The sequence below is a fragment of the Panthera onca genome, chromosome D2 (genome assembly GCF_046562875.1).
Source record: "Panthera onca isolate mPanOnc1 chromosome D2, mPanOnc1 haplotype 2, whole genome shotgun sequence".
Lineage (NCBI taxonomy): Eukaryota > Metazoa > Chordata > Mammalia > Carnivora > Felidae > Panthera > Panthera onca.
The window spans coordinates 17974491-17991699 of NC_138349.1; the positions used below are offsets into that span (position 1 = coordinate 17974491).

General features: G+C 48.6%; 1 protein-coding gene across 5 annotated transcripts in view; it reads right to left on the reverse strand.

Moving 5' to 3' along the window:
- Nucleotides 1–2355: 2355 nt before the first annotated feature.
- VTI1A (vesicle transport through interaction with t-SNAREs 1A) overlaps nt 2356–17209 on the reverse strand; it is a 348742-nt gene continuing 333888 nt past the window's right edge. For all 5 annotated transcript variants that reach the window (XM_060641500.3, XM_060641506.3, XM_060641499.3 and 2 more), the window contains one exon: nt 2356–5111. In XM_060641500.3, the coding sequence (XP_060497483.2) occupies nt 5018–5111 (94 nt within the window). In that variant the 3' untranslated portion in view covers nt 2356–5017. The remainder of the gene's footprint in view (nt 5112–17209) is intronic.

A 17209-nucleotide genomic window follows, 5' to 3' on the forward strand; every position in this document is an offset into this window, starting at 1 on the left:
TAAGGTGATGAATTATAGCAGAGGACGAAGTCAAGTTTGAGGGCTGGCATCTCATCTCAGGCAACCAGTGTCTTTGGGAGTCAGACTGGGGATGGCTTACCACAAAGCCTTCCTTCCTTTTGGAAAAACGACTTTGAGCGTATCTTTTGCTGAGGTGTGGAGTCCGTTCTGAAGGTGGCGAGTTGTCATGTGGCTAATTTGGAACAGATTGAAATGGAAGCTCGAGACCGCCCCAGGCCCTGGTGTGTCTGCTGTTTCTATGCCCACGGTGATCTATGAGGCTTAGGGCTGGCCTCACGTGGCTCGTGCCTGCTGGATGAGCCCCTCCCATGCCGCGGCTCCTACTGGATTGTCTGTCCTTTGGTGGGTGATGCTGAGAGGTGGTGGCTGAGCGAGGGACATGTGCCGTCTCTCCCCTTCACATCCATGGAGCAGCTGCCCAAGGAGTCTGTCTTTCTGAGGATGCGTGGGTGGGAGGAAAACAAGCCGGCAGGGAAGTACTCCTTGTTCCTTGATATTGACCAGCACACCCCAGCCCCGACATACCAATGAACCAGGCCTCTGAGAGCGCTTCCCTGCTTATGTGAAACTTATCGAATCAAACAGGGTGACCAAAGGCAGCCGGCAGTTGCGGCACGGAGAGTGCCACGGACTTCAGACTCGGGATGAAGGTGCCACCTTTCCCCTCCAGCTCAGAGCCCACGGAAAAGCTGATGATCTCACCGGTGGCAAGTCCCAGAAAGGAAAAAAGACGGAAGGTCAATCCCAGCAAAGCATGGCTCCTATTGTCTACTAGGAAAGCAATGAGCTCATTGACTACACAGAGACGCCCCGGACACCCCATCACACCCTCCCCACACCAGCCGACTGGACACACAAGTGCTCCTTTAAGAAAGCCCTACTTACTCTCCAGACCACAGTCCTCCAACCACACACTCAGCTAGCGGAGGAGACAAGTGGACCAGAAACAAGGGACTCACAGAGGTTCCTCTGAAACCAGCCCCAGCCACAACCAACCAACAGTCCTTGGCTCTGGATGTGCATTTCTCCCAGGAAAGCCATTTCTCCCAAGCGCCAGGTGCCCTGCTAGGCTAGCAGTTCAAACCAGAGAGACGAGGAAATCATTGCTTGTAGTTAATTCTCAACTACGTAGACAAACGGCTATAAATATTTATGACGGGAAATTTCATTATTTAAAAATTCGGCTCTAAATTTCCAGCTAACTCCAGGAAGAATGCTTGCTGAACAGGTTGCAAATTAAGAACAATTATTTTTCTCTTCTGCATTTGAATAGAACTTACAGCTAAAGTCATTTAAAGGGGTTAACATCAACCTTAATTAAATATTAAAGTGTGCCTGTACCTGCTGCTATTGTTGCCCCTTCGAATAAGATATAACCTATTTTTGACAAGTTTTCATCTTTCTCTGTGGAAGACGCTACATGAAATCAAATCAGTGGCAAAGAGGAGAGTAATGAATAATCTATTTCATATTCCAACAGTACCCAGAGCTCGGAGTAGAAAAATATTCAGTCAGACGACGGCAAGAGGCTGCTAGGGTACCACATGACACAGCTAATGTTTAAATAATAATAATAATAAAAAGCGATAAACAAATCATTAGCCCTTAACAGTTGTTTAATGCAATTTGTTAATGAACGTAATGGTGGGGACTAATAATGAAAGAAAATAAAAACGTCTAAACAGGCGCCAAGTTGCTGGCGATGCGCAATTATTTCCTTGTCAAGTTTTTATGATTTAATGAGCCCCTCTGGGACTGACGGCTGTCAGTCAGTCGTGACTTTTTGACACCATTAGAACTTCAAATACAGCAGCAGGCAGGCTGTTTTCCTCGGATTTGAAATACTGAAATGATCTGACAGTTTTAAAGAAAAGATGTGCAAAAAAAAAAAAAGGAGAAAGAGAAGGAGAGAAAGACAGTTGCTTTCTTTCTTTCCAACCCCCCCCCCCCCCCTTCTTCTATGGGGTAGATAATCTCTGGATGCTGTTTGGTAATGAAAATCCAATCACTGAGGTCATTATCTGATGAGGTTTTTGGAACAGGCAGGCTTTTTTCCCCCTCTTTATTTCTTTACTTAATGATAACCCTCAATGGGCTTGCCCCGCATGGGACGGTCAGAGCTGCACAATTTTGTTCACCATTAATTTCAGCCTTTGAAGCTCAGGGCTCAGAAGCAGTAGCAAAGCAAACCCCCCACCAAGCTGGTTCCAAAATAAGACAATCCAGCCTGCCTTAAACAGAATAGCAAATGGCCTCCCAGCCCAGGCCTGGCGGCTGACGTCAGGCCCATCGCATATGCAGGCATTCGCCTTCAACACGGAACATTTAAAACTCTTTACAACTTAAGAGACTTTAATTAAATTGCTTTTGATTCCGGAGCAGGGTAGCATCCGCTTTACTTTATTCGGTCAGGGAAACTGTTTAGTCTGCATGAATTTTATATGGCCAGGGCCTCCTTCTCCTCTTCCTCCTCGGTGTTTCTTCGTCTTCACCCCCCACCCCACCTTCCCACTGAACCTCATTTTTTCAGCACAGGCTCTCAACTGGAGAACTGGTCCGCAAAGTCGACATAGGAAGTTCCCAGAGCCTTTCACAGATCTAGGACCTGCTTCGATTTGTGGGCTTTCTCCCTTCCCCAGTGGAGCAGGGGAGTGGGGAGAAAACCGTGTCTCCGGTCTCGAATTTCTCCTGCAGCAGCCGGAGGGCCAGGCGGGAATTGTCGGGACTTCAGACCAGCCTCCCACAGAGCGCTCACTACCCGGGTCTTGGGGGCCGCTCTCAAGGTGGGTTTGATGGGGCTGGTAGGCCAAGGGTCATCTGGTCAGATTCTCTCACTCTCAAGGTTGAACCGGGGCAAAATCTCAGGCAAGAGCTGATAAAGAGGTAGAACTGGAAAGGAAAAGCCATTGAGAGGCAAGCAGTGCCCCTGGCCCCCGCCCTCCACTTCATCTACTTCAACATGAACGCAAGGTGTTAGTGACATATCGAGAAGCCAGTGGGTTTAGATGATCAGACCAACCTGGCTTGCTGGGTGGCCTTGGGAAGAGGCGTGAGGCGTATACAGCTGGATAACTGGTTACCCGCTTTAGCTGAGATCAACGGTTTCCAAAGAAGCCACCGGAGAGGTCGGTGTAATACTTCCCCACCATTAGTGTTTTGGAACGGGAAGGAGGTTGTTTGTTTGTTCCCCTGCTTTTTAATGGTTTCTTCAATGTGTTCAGCATGTACAAAATCCGTTATCGGAATAAAAGAACCTTGCTGAGATGGATCCCTTAAGCTGATAGGAAAATTAGCACTGCCTTCCCACTCCTTCACTGTCCTACTTCCCCCTGCCAAAATCCCATACGATCCCTGCAAAGTAAAGGCTGCAGCTTTATTTACACAATACTAAATGATTTATCTGGACACACGCAGGCCCTGGCCTGTTTTGCTAAGTACGATCTCTCCGGTGGATTTTGCCATTCTGCATTTCCTCTCTAAACCATAAAGGTTCTTCTCGGAGTTGGGGCAAAATATAAAATAAAGTGCCCCATCCAGGTGATCTCAATCTCTGGGCACAGGTGGTTAGCATTTTTTATGAAGAGAACAGGTCTGATTTTTCAAGGATTCAAAGCTTCCAATTACATTCAAAAAGATGGTACGGACCTTGTAAATGCCAATGAAGTCTTAAGAAAAACACATTTTGCTTTATGACTAGGGGGAAAATGACCTCAGCTTGGGCAACTTGAAGCCTGATCATACATGAACTCATTTTGAACGCAATTCCCGGTTACCTCGGACAGAAAGAAACCAAAAACAATCACAAAGCATGTCAGAGGTTTGAATACACAGTGAATTCAGGAAGGCTGTGCTAACATTTTTTTGTAGAAAATCCAAGCCGTCCTTTGTAACACGCTGCAACCCCCCTATTCTTTTGAAGGAGGTTAGTGAACATTTTCCATAAAGTTTATTTCTAGTGAATCATCCTATAGGACTCTATGCCATATTTATAATCACATTTGAAATTTCACACTGACGGACTCATGTTCTTGCTCTTCCTGAAATATTCATGTTCTCTTTACATACTGGAATGGATGTGGAGGGAACCTTGTCAGACCTTTTGCATGTATGAGGGCTGCTTTTGGCAGTGCAGATATTAAAACCGAAAGGATACAGAGATGCTTACACAGGTCAGGGGAGAGGGGGTCACAATTAAATACCGTGCCAAGGCTTACTTTGCCAGCAAATTCTAGGGACTGTGGGATTTGGGGAAGGTAAGGAAATATTTCATGTAGCCAGTAAGCAAAGTTATGAAAAGTGGATCTTGGGCAGACTCAGCAAAAATATTCTTGGCTGTAAAAAAAAAAAAGAAAAGTATATATATATATATATATATATATATATATATATATATATATATAAACAGAGAAAGTGCTAAGTCAATTTCCTGCACAAGTGACATTAAATATCCACCTTTACAATGAAAGCACTCAGGCAGGTAGACTATATTCATTATGCCTGGGTAGGAACAGGGCCGGTTTGCTGGAGTGGGTCACTGGCTGTGGCCTCTGTTTTTCTCTGCATTTTTATCCTTGGACATCACAGAAGGGCAATTTGGAGACAAGAGATGTGTGACAAACAGCACAGCCCATCAGATGCCCCACGACTGACTCATCGTGCCCTATCCCAAACCATGACCCCTGACACGTCCACGGGGCAAGGAAGAAAGTCACCAAAGCTATTTTGGTTCGTAGATGAAATTACCGAAAGGCAAATAAACATTCACCTTCTCCTACAAAAAACAAATCTGGGTGAAGACAAACCTAGAAAAGGAAACCGACCCACACGCAAGCAGGAATAGAAAATATTTTTACACTCTGCGCTTCAGCCGAACAGTGGTGAAAAGAGGGAGGGTCGTTCAGGGCCTGTCGGCGCAAAAGAATGATTCATGTGACCATTTTGTCTTAATTACTCAGAACAAGCCGTTGTTGCTGTTTATCAGGGAAGAGCAGATCCATCAGCGTCTTCTGACAGAAAAAGTGATCGCCATCAGGATGGTGACAACCAGGATGATGGCCAAGATGACGACCAGGATGCGGTTCTGGATGATTCTAGGAAAGAGCAAAGGAAAAAAAAAAAAAATCACAGATAAATGAAGGACTTTCTGACCAAGACCAGCCAAGACCAAGTTGGCTAATCAAACGACGGTTTCGCAGGTGGGGATAGGGAGCCCCGTGTGGGGCTTGAGAGTGAACGCGCGTGAGTACGCACGTGCATGTGTGCGTGCACGAGCTTTTTGGGTCTACAAACGACGCACGAGGAAATGAACGACTCCGCGGTGACTGTCACGCGGCACTCAGAGAAATGCTAAAGCAAATCAAATGGCTTTCCAGGCTCAGGGTACCATGCGGTAATCTTTAAGCGATCAAGGGCCCCACGCGAGCTTCTCTTTTTAATTTAAAATGTGAGACAAGCCTCATTTTTTTTGCAGTGTTTCCCGTTAAAGTAAAAGACTCCAAGGAAACATATGTCAGTGAGGTACTTACCTGTACAAAAATACCTGGGGAAAAGTAAAAGAGAGATTTAGGAAGAAAAGGACAGGATTAAGAAGCAAGTGTCAAACTCGCAGCTCAGGCTGTGAAACCGTCATCTGTCACTGGGGCTCACTGCTCGGTTACGCCAGGAGGAAACGTTACATTTGCTCCGTAACAAAAAAAAAAAAAAAAAAAAAAAAAAAAAAAGATGGAAACGAGAATTACAGAGTACCCGAGTGCCTCATGTGCTTTGCTTGGTGGGCCCTCACCTCTGGGGATTCCAGGGGCCCAAATATAAGCCAATGTGAATGACGGGGAACTGGCAGGTCAGGAGGAGACCCAGAGTAGAGACACGTGCTCCAAGATGCTTGCAGAGAGTTTCCAACAAAGTTGCCTCACAGCGTGTTAGCTCAGTCTGAGAAAAGGGGTTGAACCACAGAATGCTTTGTTGAGACTGTCAAAGGGGACCCAGGTCAAGTGGCCTGACACACACACATCCCCCCCCCCTCCCACCCCGCCTCCTACAGAACCCACCACAGCAATAGAGCGGCTGGCGGTAGAGGCAGCCGTCCCTGTGCCTAACACCCCACAGCAAATCCCATCGGCCTGTTCCTGCAAATATCAAGCAGAAAAAGGTCTGCTGTCTTAGTCTCACGGAGACCCTGCCCTCCTATTTTTGAATCTCTGTGAAGAAACCTTTGGAGGGTGTTGGCAGGCTTTTCTAGCTTCCGGATGAGTTTCTTTCACATCGGAAGGAAGGAAGACATCCTTGTGGCTTCAGTTGGATTTCTCCTCGCCCACCCCCTCCTTCTCCAAACCTAAATGGATGGATGGAGAGATGGTCACATCAGACAAGCCCCCTCCCCCGTGGGCCCCTGGAAGGACTAGCATCCTTGCCTCCTGACAGGTTACAAAATGATCACATTTGCTGACACGTCTTCCGCAAAACTGCTTTAGTGCCTGTGTCCACTTTCCTCGAAGGAGATGAATGGTCTGCTCGGTCCTCATTTATCACGGAAGGCTCAGCTAAGATCTGTCTCGTTTATTTCTTCCCTTGCCCACTAGAAAGGCTGCGCCCTGACATTAATTCTTCTGCCATGACAGCTAATTCAGACTTAACAGGCCATATTTACTCAGGAGGCAGGAAGATTCTCTGTCCCCCAAATAAATAAATAGAAACAGGACTTCACGCCTTGTTAAAGTGAGGCTAATTATGAACACTGATCGGTGCTACTTGCTGGCTTGATTTAAAACCCAAATTGATTTTTTTCCCCTCTTCTCTGGAAGGGGGCAGAAGTCTTCAGAGCAGTCTCTACACATCCTGTTGGCCCAAGTCACTGTCACAATCTCTATTTACCACAGTCATCTGCGTCAGACTTGCAGAGGAAATCAGCAAAATTGAAACTCAGCAGTGAAACAGATTAAAAGCATGAAAACTCTTTAAAAGTCTGCCTTAAGTAATATACGGTAGTGTATCTCTCGGTTGACAACCATTTTATTTGTGGGTTGAGGGCCCCAAGGCATCCATGATGCTAATTTATAAAGGATTAACCGCGGGTGTTACTTGTTTAATCTGAAGCATGGTTAGCAAAATGAATACACAGGAATCCCTGAATCCTCAGCTCTTCCCTGGCTTCCCTCATCTCAAGGCCAACAGGGGTGTGATTCCCCCACAATCATTCTTCACAGCTTATATGTTTAATTCACTCAGCACATAACTGATCCCAGGAGAGCCTGACCTCTCTGCTGGGGTCACAGACATTCAGAAAGACCGAACTGTCCACTCACTCCTTGGTGTGTCCAGAGCCCGGAGCCCTCTCCTCTACAGCCCCAGCACACACAGGACAGTTGCTGGCACACCGCACTCAAAAGAGACCCACCCGAAGGATGATCATCAAAGAACGCAGCTCCTGTAATTGTAATGGGTCCATTCAAAGGTGAACGGAGGAGAAACCTGCGCAAACTCAATTTGCAGGAAAAACGCAGGGAGTCCGCACAGAAAAGGCTGAAGTTACAAGTTGAAGCAAACCCCCCAAAGAGGCAACTTCATGCCATATGCCTTCTCCGAGCGCTGCTGGGTCTTCTCCCTGAAGCTAAGAGAAGGAACGGTCCTCGTGGAACGGAGGCGGGCGGTGGAGGATGTGTGCAGGAGAGAGCACTTGCTTTCAAACCAAGGGCTGGCAGATCTTTAGGACAAAGCGTGTAGAAGGGGGGGTGGGGGAAGAGTTGGAGCAGACAAGAGTTGGAAGTAAGCTTGACTCAGGCTAGCAACCCCGCTTTGGACCTCAAAGGTGTTATAGGTTGATATGGTGCCTCTAAGGACCAGAAAAGGGAGCTGCTGGGGCCCGTGAATGGATAGGAACCAGCCAGCCCGGAGCAGGGGAAACAAAGGCTGGCATTGGCGGGCCCCATCTGTGAGGAAGCCTGGAGTACAGTCACAGCCAGGGGCGGCTGGCAGGTATTGCTGTAGGCAAAGCAGAAAGGAACAGGGAGTTTGCAGAGAATGAGAAAAACAAGCCGGGAGAGGGGTTCCCAGCTAGTGAGCCAGGGAAGGAACTTTGGGGAAGCCCGAAGTAACTTCTTTCTAACTTTGGGCAACCGGGGGCTTTACGTTCAGCTAGGTCTGCAGCAAGCTGTCTTAATCTCCCTTTTGAAAATGCAAAGTGTGTTTACCCAGTAAATAATTTAAGAAAGAATATACACTTGAAAGAAGACATCCATTGAAACAGCCAGGCTAAATTGCCTCCGGGCAAAAACTTGTGCATTTGCATGCTGCATTCTATTAAGTGAGCACACTGTGGCTTTAAAAGAACGCAGAGCCAAATTAAAAGGAATGTGGGCCCGAAACATCAAGGATTCTCCAAGTTTACATTATGAATCACAGTGCTGTTGATACAAGATGAATTAACCATTTACTTTGAGGCTGAACTCACAAAGTACTATTGAAAATACTGATCCCCGTGTGGAACCCTGGGAGCGGCTAATCTTTCCATTGCCAGTCTCCTCCCCTTCTGGAAACAAGCTCCTGCGTGTGGCAGCGGGATCGAGGGGACTGGGTAGAGAGGGGGCAGGTGGGCGTGGCACGTGGTGCGGTTCTCTCTCCCGCTTGAGAAGCCCGGAAATTCCAGTCGCAGGAGGCGTCACCCTATTCTCTACTTCTAGGCACAGACGGCTCTCACCTGTCCCTTGAAGTTAGGTGCGGCCACGTGACTTGCGTTAAGTCAACGAAATGTGAGCAGAAGTGTTGGCTGTCAGTCCCATGCCAGGGGATGGCATCTGACTTGCAGTGTTTGACTCTCTGCTGGCTCTTCCCTTGCCGTTCTGATTCAGGAGGCTGTATGTTTCAGGAGTGGAGTTACAGGACGGCGGGCACTGCTCCTGCCTGGATCCCCGACTCATCACATGGAACACCACCGCCCAGGAGACTCCCCTGGACTCACAGCAGAGTTGTCTTAAGGCGATGAAAAATGGCTTAATGAGATGGGATGCACCCACGTGACTTAGGCCATTCCAACCGAGTGAGTCCCAGGAGCCTGGCTTCGAATGCTGCGTCACCTGGATCATATGGGGTGTGGATGTTAGGCCTGGATCTGCTGCAGCCGTTTTGTTTCCACAAGGGGAGCCATCCCGAGAAGCTGACCCGCGGAGGATAGCGCAGTAGAAAGAATGGCAGAGAAATGGAACCCTGGTCCTGAAAACATGGTGAAACCCTGTATCAAACGACCCCTTCCTCTGGACTTTGAGTTAGATGAGAAAAAAGTTAACTTAATTTCTCCAGTTAGTTTGAGTTAGGTCTCCTGTTATTTGAGACCTAAAGGCATCGTTAGGTTGATTCACCCAGATTCCAAAACCAAGTCCTTGATCTACAGCGTGTCGTTCCCACTGCTTCCATGAAGAATTTCCTGACCGTGACCTTGTCTGACTCTTGTACTTCCCTGTGCATCCCTTATCACACAGTTTTATGATTTTCTGTTTCTGCACGGGTTTCTCCAATAAAAAGTAGACTCGAGGGTCTGACTCTCCTTTGTCTTTTGTATTCCTAGTGTCTCAAACAGAGGTTGGCACAGACATTCTCAAAAATGTGCTTGCTGAATGCATGAAGGAGAGGCTCTACCTACAAGGGCTCCTCTGAAGGTTTATGTTGTGTGCTTCCTGGTTTCTAAGGGCTGAGCGTAGATGAGCACAGCTTTAGGAGTTAGCTATTAGCCACCCTCCCATTAAGGATGCCAGCAGTGTCCAAACTCTTTTGCAAGCCTGCATTCATTAGCTGAAGAGTGCCCGACACTCCATAGGTTCAGTGCCCCGTCCTGCACAGGCTTTCCTGCCTGGCCAATGGGCCTGAATAATGATGCCCCACCTCTGGGGTCTGACAGAACAGGAACAACGGGCAGAACGATTAGCAATCATGAGAGCATGGGGTAAACTGTGCCGAGGAGTCTGCACCTGTGTCTCTCTGGGAAGTTCTCAAAAACACGGGCCAAGGGAAAGGCTCTCTAAGTTCGATATCAAATTCAACGTTAGCATTCACCAGAAAGAAATGCAAACAGGAATAGGGGATATGGTTCCTTGTCATCAGCCTGTAACATTAACTTGAATTTGAAGCATCATTTTCAAAGCTGGGCACACGGTTGCATCTGAGCTAGAGCTGTATGGTTGTTCTGCCCCCTGATACGTGGCCATCCAGGGTCTTCTGTATTCTGCATCTTTGGGAAGTATCCTCAGCCTCACCCCTAGAGTTCAGGTAGGGTTGACCCCAATTCTCTGATTCCACAGGTAGACATACGACCCAGGCAGGCGCAGGTAATCACAGCTCTCTATTCCTTGCACGGGTATTCGTTCAGGAACTGGCACATCGCCGGAGCCAGATAGAGACCTCTGGGGATTTTTTTTTTTTTTTTTTTTTTTTTCTGGAAAGTCAAGAAAAAGGTACTCTCTTTACTGGGATTGATTGTAGGGACAATGGAAGCCTAGAACAGCCAGAGGCCATTCTTATCACCCTGCAGGATGGCAACCTGCCTGAAAGATGCCGACATAGAGGAACACAGTGTCCAGAGATGAGGAAAAGAGATTGATTCCTAAAAGCATTATTTGGACCCTTGGATCCTGCTGCGTGCAGGAAGAGTCACACTGAAACTTCCCAGTCACAGGGGTCAAACAATTTCCTTTGGATTTCAGCAAGTTTGGTTGAGACTTCTCTCACTTCAACCATACTGATTTTACTGAGGTGCAGTGTCCCTCTCCACCCCACCCCATTCATGTCCACCCAGAACCTCAGAAGGTGACCTCAGTTGGAAATAGGGTCTTTGCAGATGCAATCTGTTAAGCATCTTGAGATAAAATTAGGGTGGTGTAGGGTGGGCCCTAGATCCAGTGACTGGTGTTTTTATAGGAAGACAGGACACAGAAAGACACAGGGAATAAGGCCATGTGAGAGGTTGGTAGCAGAGACTGAAGAGATTTGGCTATAAGCCAAGGAATGCCTGGGGCCACAGAATCTGGAAGAGGTAAGGAAGGATTCTTCTCTAGAGCCCTCAGAAGGAACATGGCCCTGCTGACTCCCTGACTTCAGACGTCAAGCCCCTAGAACTGTGACAGAATAAACTGCTGTCGTTTTAAGCCACTCAGTTTGTGATACTTCATTATGGCAACCCCAGGACACAGATACAGGGGAGTTTTGGATCCAGAACAGGATACGGACCTGGCCATCTTGGCTTGGCCTTTCTGAGGACTGGTCTCCATGTCTCCACCCACGTTTCCAAGGCTGCATCACATATTCACTTTGGGACTGTACAAAGTCTTCCTCTAAGGGCAGGAGAGTCCCAGCCTGGTTCCCTGGAAATTTTGACCCGAGCTGTGGGGCCCCTAATCTTTAGGAGCTGTTGTTTCTTTCATCTCAGAATGAGAATTTCCATTCATGAACAGAGCGGGCAGCTGCCCAAAGCCACACGGGATGGGGGACCTGAGAGGACTTGTCTCATAAGACTCCTGCCTCTGGGATAAGGCATTTAAAACAGGAGGAGAACCAGGGCACCTGGGTGGCTCAGTCGGTCGAACATCTGACTCTCGATTTCGGCGCAGGTCGTGATCCCAGGGTGGTGGGATCAAGTCCCATGGCAGGCTCTACCCTGAGTGTGGAGCCTGCCTGAGAGTCTCTCCCTCGCTCCCTCTGCCCCTCTCCCCTGCTCGTGCATGCGCGTGCATGCTCTCTCTCTCTCTCAAATAGAAATAAATAAGTAATTAATTAAAAAAAATTAAAACAAAAATAAGAGGAAAACCAGATGTCATCTCTGGGCCAACTTACTAAGCCATCGCCCACCATTCATCGTCCACACTTCCTGACCTAAGACGAGGAGAAGTGGGTTATCCAGCAGCCCTGAGGGAACAGGGCACAGGAGGGATACATTTTGATAGGTGGAGAAACGAGCACACTCCAGCGAGGAACCCAGGAGACAGGGACGGGTGCCTGAGCCCTGGCACACCTAGGTTAGGTCCTGAGTGAGGACCAGAGTAGCTTACCCCCACTTCCAAATTTCTACTTAGTTCAACAGGGATCAGCAACTGTCTTCTTGTAAAGGGACGAGGGAGCAAATGTATTAGTTTACAAAGGACCACACACTGGGGGCTTCAACAACAGAAATTTCTCGGTCTCACAGTTCTGGAGGCTAGAAGCTAGAGACGGAGGTATTGGCAGGTTGGCTCCTCCAAAGGCGGAGGGAGAATCTGTTCCACGCCTCTCCCCTGCTGCTGGTGGTGCGCTGGCAATATTTGGGGTGCCTGTGTCACCCTGATCTCCGTCTTGGTGATGGCCCTCTCCCTGTGCGTGTATCTGTGCCCGAGTTTCTTCTTTTTATAAGGACGCTATTCCTACCGCATTAGGGGAGCACCCTGCCGCAGTATGCCTCATCTTAACCAGTAACGTCAGCCTATTTCCCAATAAGGTCACGTCCCACGGTCCTGGGGTTAGGGCTTCGACACATGAACTTGGGGGGCCAGAGGGTTAGAGGAGAACACATTTCAACTCACGACACTAATATTCAGGCTTTGTGGACCATGTGGTCTCTGTTGCAAGTGCTAGCTTTGCCCTTTGTGGCGCGAAGGCGGCCCTAGACAACGTAAGCGGGCAAGGGTAGCTGTGTTCAAAGAAAACTTCCTTTTAGGAAACGGGAGTTTGAATTTCATATACTTTCCATATGTCAAAAAAATTATTTTGATTTTTTCAATCATTTAAAAACATAAAGGGGGGGCTCAGTCCCGGGTGGCTCAGTCGGTTGAGGGTCTGCCTTCAGCTCAAGTCAGGATCTCGTGGTTCCTGAGTTCGAGCCCCACATGGGGCTCTGTGCTGTCAGCCTGTCAGCACAGAGCCCGCTTCGGATCCTCCGTCCCCCTCTCTCTGCCCCTCTCCCGCTTGCGCTCTCCCAAAAATAAATATTAAAGAAAAGAAACAACGTAAAGTGATTTTGGTCCTGTGGGCCATACAAAACCAGGCAGTGGGGCTAGCTGCAGTTTGCTCGCTCCTGGTCTAACAGCTAAAAGCTACAGAAGGCTGGCCCTTTTCTGCTGGAGAACAGGGTGGTCCTCGGGCCACGCGCAGACAGGTATGGCCGGTTTGGCCAAGTCCTTCCGAAGAAAAAAGGTAACACGAGAGTCCCAGCCCTGTGGGAGCTCAGGGTGTCACGATGAGCAATCAATCACAGAAACCTGACAACAAAGGCCATCATTAGAGCAATGCCAGCGCAGGCCAATTTGTTGTGTGGATTTGCCTGGGGTGGGTTTCAGCTCCTTCCCAAGCAACTTCGGCTCCCCCAACCACAGGGAGAACGGGGATTAGTTCATTAAAGATGGTAAGGCACTTTGGAAGGTAAAAGCCCTTTACATTCGGGCGGTCGGCAAATAATTCTGTGAGAGAGGATGCCATTTCAGGAAAGGTGAGAGGCGGGAAGAAAGTTGTCTAGAGGTCGGAGAAGTTGCCTGGGAAACTTCCAGAGGCTGGTTGGGAAGGTGGAGGAAGGCAGCAGTCCAGGAAGCCGCCGCCTCCTCAAGCTCGCCAAGCTTCTTGTTCCCACAGGCTGGCGTCTATCTGGGCCTCACAGCGACACTCTCCCCAGCAGGGCTTCCTTCTCTCTGAGGTGGCCACATGGACATCAAAGGCGGGAGGAGGGGGTCCCGTTGGCTGGCTCAGGGATGCCTTCCCAGCCTGGGAAGGCAGCCAGCAAGTACCTGTCAGAGCTCACTGATAAGACCGACGGGTTTTGATCAGTAATCTGCGGTTACGTTGCGCTCTGTTGCCAAATGTGGACATCAAATTTCAGTTTGGGCGCCACGGCCACCGCCATTCTCAAATATGGACTCCACCATGGCAAGGGGCCTGGAGGGTGGCTTTGCTGGTGACTGGGCTTTCAGATAGAATCAAAGTGCTTAGAAAAAACTTGAAAGGAATGAAATAATGATGCTCTAGAAACGCATGATATACTTAAACCCTCACAGGTTTGCAGACCGCTAGAGCTGGCGGAGGTCTCCACACCGTGGGCAGGACTCTTGGTTACAGAGGTGAGGACCCTGTGGCCCTGACAGGCGAAGGGACGTGTCCAAGGTCAACCATTTGGGGGACAGTTGGGCCTTCAGACCCCCCAGGCCCATTCTTGTCTCACAGTAATGCTCAGGCTCATCTGAGCGGCCAGGGCCACCGTGGCGATGGCACGCGATAGCACTTCACAAACACGCTGCTTCTAAGGGGGCCCGTTCGACAAAATCAAGGAACACAACCCGGTGCATGCGTGACGGAAGACAGTGGCTCCTCAACTCCAGACTGAAGCTGAAGCCATAAACAAAGAGTTAACACGGAAGGCTCCTTCTCCCCGAAAACGAGATTACACAATTTAAAGGACCGCCCGTTTCTTTGATATTGTGTCCTGTCCACCGTTTCCATGTTCAAGTTCAAATGCCCTTCCTTTTACGGCGTGATGGTGATAGTAGATGGTAGGTTTTTGCCTCGATGACCCTATTGGGACATCGGAAATACACTCTCTCCTTGGAAGTTAGTCTCTCTTACTAGGCAAAATAAAAAGTGGACAATCCTCTGTCCTCTCCAAAAATAAAAAATAAAAAAAATAAGTCCCAATCAGAGAACCATGAAAGTTTTCGAATCTCGGAGCTAGAAAATCCGACCCGGCTGGACTCTCTGGGGATTCTTCCTCAGGCCTTGGCGGGGTGGTGTCCCTGGTGATGGGGGCGATGCCTCATCAAGGACTGAGCACAGACATAGCCACATCACACCTGCAGCTTGTACTCACTGGGCATTTACTCTGGGCCAGGTGCCGTTCTGGTCTCTTCTACACTTTGTTGAACCTTCACAACAATCCTGTGACGTGGAGACTATTCTCATCCCCACTTTTGCCAAGGCCTCAAATCACCCCCCTAATCTTATCTTCCGTCCCTGCAGGACACCCCAATACTATGGTGGTTATTGATATAATCGGTTTGTCTTACGTCTTCTACCAGACTCTTCTTGGTTGTTTGAAGGGCAAGTCGTTGAAGTCTTCATCTTTTTTTTTTTAATCTTTTTTAATGTTTATTTATTCTTGAGAGAGAGACAGAGCATGAGCAGGGGAGGGGCAGAGAGAGGGAGACACAGAATCCGAAACAGGCTCCAGGCTCTGAGCTGTCAGTACAGAGCCCGACGCGGGGCTCGAACCCACAAACCGTGAGATCATGACCTGAGCCAAAGTCAGACGCCCAACTGACTGAGCCACCCAGGCACCCCTGAAATCTTCATCTTTATATGCTTCTCCATAGACAGAATAATGGGGTATGCTAGTTAATTTTGTTGAAAGTACAGAATGCTAATTAACCAAAGTCAACTCTTTTCTTAGTGCCCAGTGTAAATGCACAGTAAATGATTAAGATGATATTCATTAAAAAAAAATTTTTTTTTTAAATTTTTTAACGTTTATTTATTTTTGAGACAGAGACAGAGCATGAATGGGGCAGGGTCAGAGAGAGACGGAGACACAGAATCTGAAACAGGCTCCAGGCTCTGAGCTGTCAGAATAGAGCCCAATGTGGGACTCGAACTCACAGACCGTGAGATCATGACCTGAGCTGAAGTCGGACGCTTAACTGGCTGAGCCACCCAGGCGCCACCCCAAAAAATTTTTTTAATGTTTATTTATTTCTGAGACAGAGAGAGACAGAACATGAGTGGGGAAGGGGCAGAGAGAGAGGGAGACACAGATTCCAAAGCAGGCTCCAGGCTCTGAGCTGTCAGCACAGAGCCCGACGTGGGGCTGGAACTCACAAAACGTGAGATCATGACCTGAGCCAAAGTCGGTCGCTCAACCGACTGAGCCACCCAGGCACCCCTAGATGAGGTTCATTTTTATTCAGTAGCATATTTCGTCAGTTTTCTTCAGTTATGGGCACATTGGCCATTGTCCTCTCTGCCTCTCTCTTCTAGGTAAATGCATGATCACCTGATCCCGCCTTGAATTCGGGGGAAAAGGGGAATGGCAATTGTCCTCTCACAACTGCCCGTCCCCCAGTGACCTCGAACAGCATGATTTTTTATTATGTCTACATCACCTATCCTACAGATGAGGGAATATACTCTAGGAAGATGCCCGATCTGCAGAAGATTTAATTTAATGCATCTGTCGGAATAGAGTGCCTGACAGAAAAAAGCAGGTGAGAGAATTAGCTAGACGCACTGTGTGATCTTGGGAAAGGTCTAAAAGTCTCTTTTCATCCGTGAAATGTAATAAAGGAATCTCTCCCAAGCATTCTCGGCACAGGGTGTGGGCAGCACACGGGACTGTGTTCTAGACACTCTTAAAAAGGCAGGGTGTCCTTTTGTGGTCTTGGATGTCTATTGCATGTGTGATGTCATTTAATGTCACAATGATCCTGACTTATGACAACCCAGATTTGGTGGCTCAGGCCTACCCAGGGAGAAGCCAAAGCCCACTTCAGGTGTAGCCGTGGTCAAGTTCTCAGCACAAGGCAGCCAACACGATGACAGGCCAGGATGACCCCTTTCCTAGCTCCCAGTTTAGGTGCTTCTCCCCCACGCCCCACCCCCTCCTGCTGGGTGCCCTGAGGTTCCCCACTCCCACTGGGTCCTGCCCCTGTATTGTGAGCAGCCTCACTGCCCTGCTCAGCTGGCCACTTGCCGTTCCTCCTGGCTGGGGGGCCCCCACCCTTCCATCCTCCAGAGAAGCCATTCGGACAGAAGCTGATCGGCTCCTTTCATTTCTGGAGCCAAACCGCCCGCATTCGAACCCGGGATCTGCCACACACCAGCTGTGCAAGTTGCTTCATTATTTCTCGGAGGTTAAGTCCTTTTGCCACGTTTGCGTGAGAAGGTGAAAATGTTCTTATTTTATGGTGTGATGGTGATAGTAGATGGCAGTGTTCTTCCCAGTGTCCCTGCCTGGACATTGGGAATGTACTCTCTCTCTGGAAACTACTCTCTCCTGGCAGCACAGAACGTGGACAATCCTCCTTTGGTCCTCTACTGAAAAAGAGAAACAAAAGCACCAACGCAAGGAATCTGGAAGCTCCGAAGAACCACTGCTTCGGTTTCCTCATTAGAAAAAAAATGGAACGGGGGTGCCTGGGTGATTTCAGCTCAGGTCAAGATCCCAGGGTCATGGGTTTGAGCCCTGCTTAAGATTCTTTCT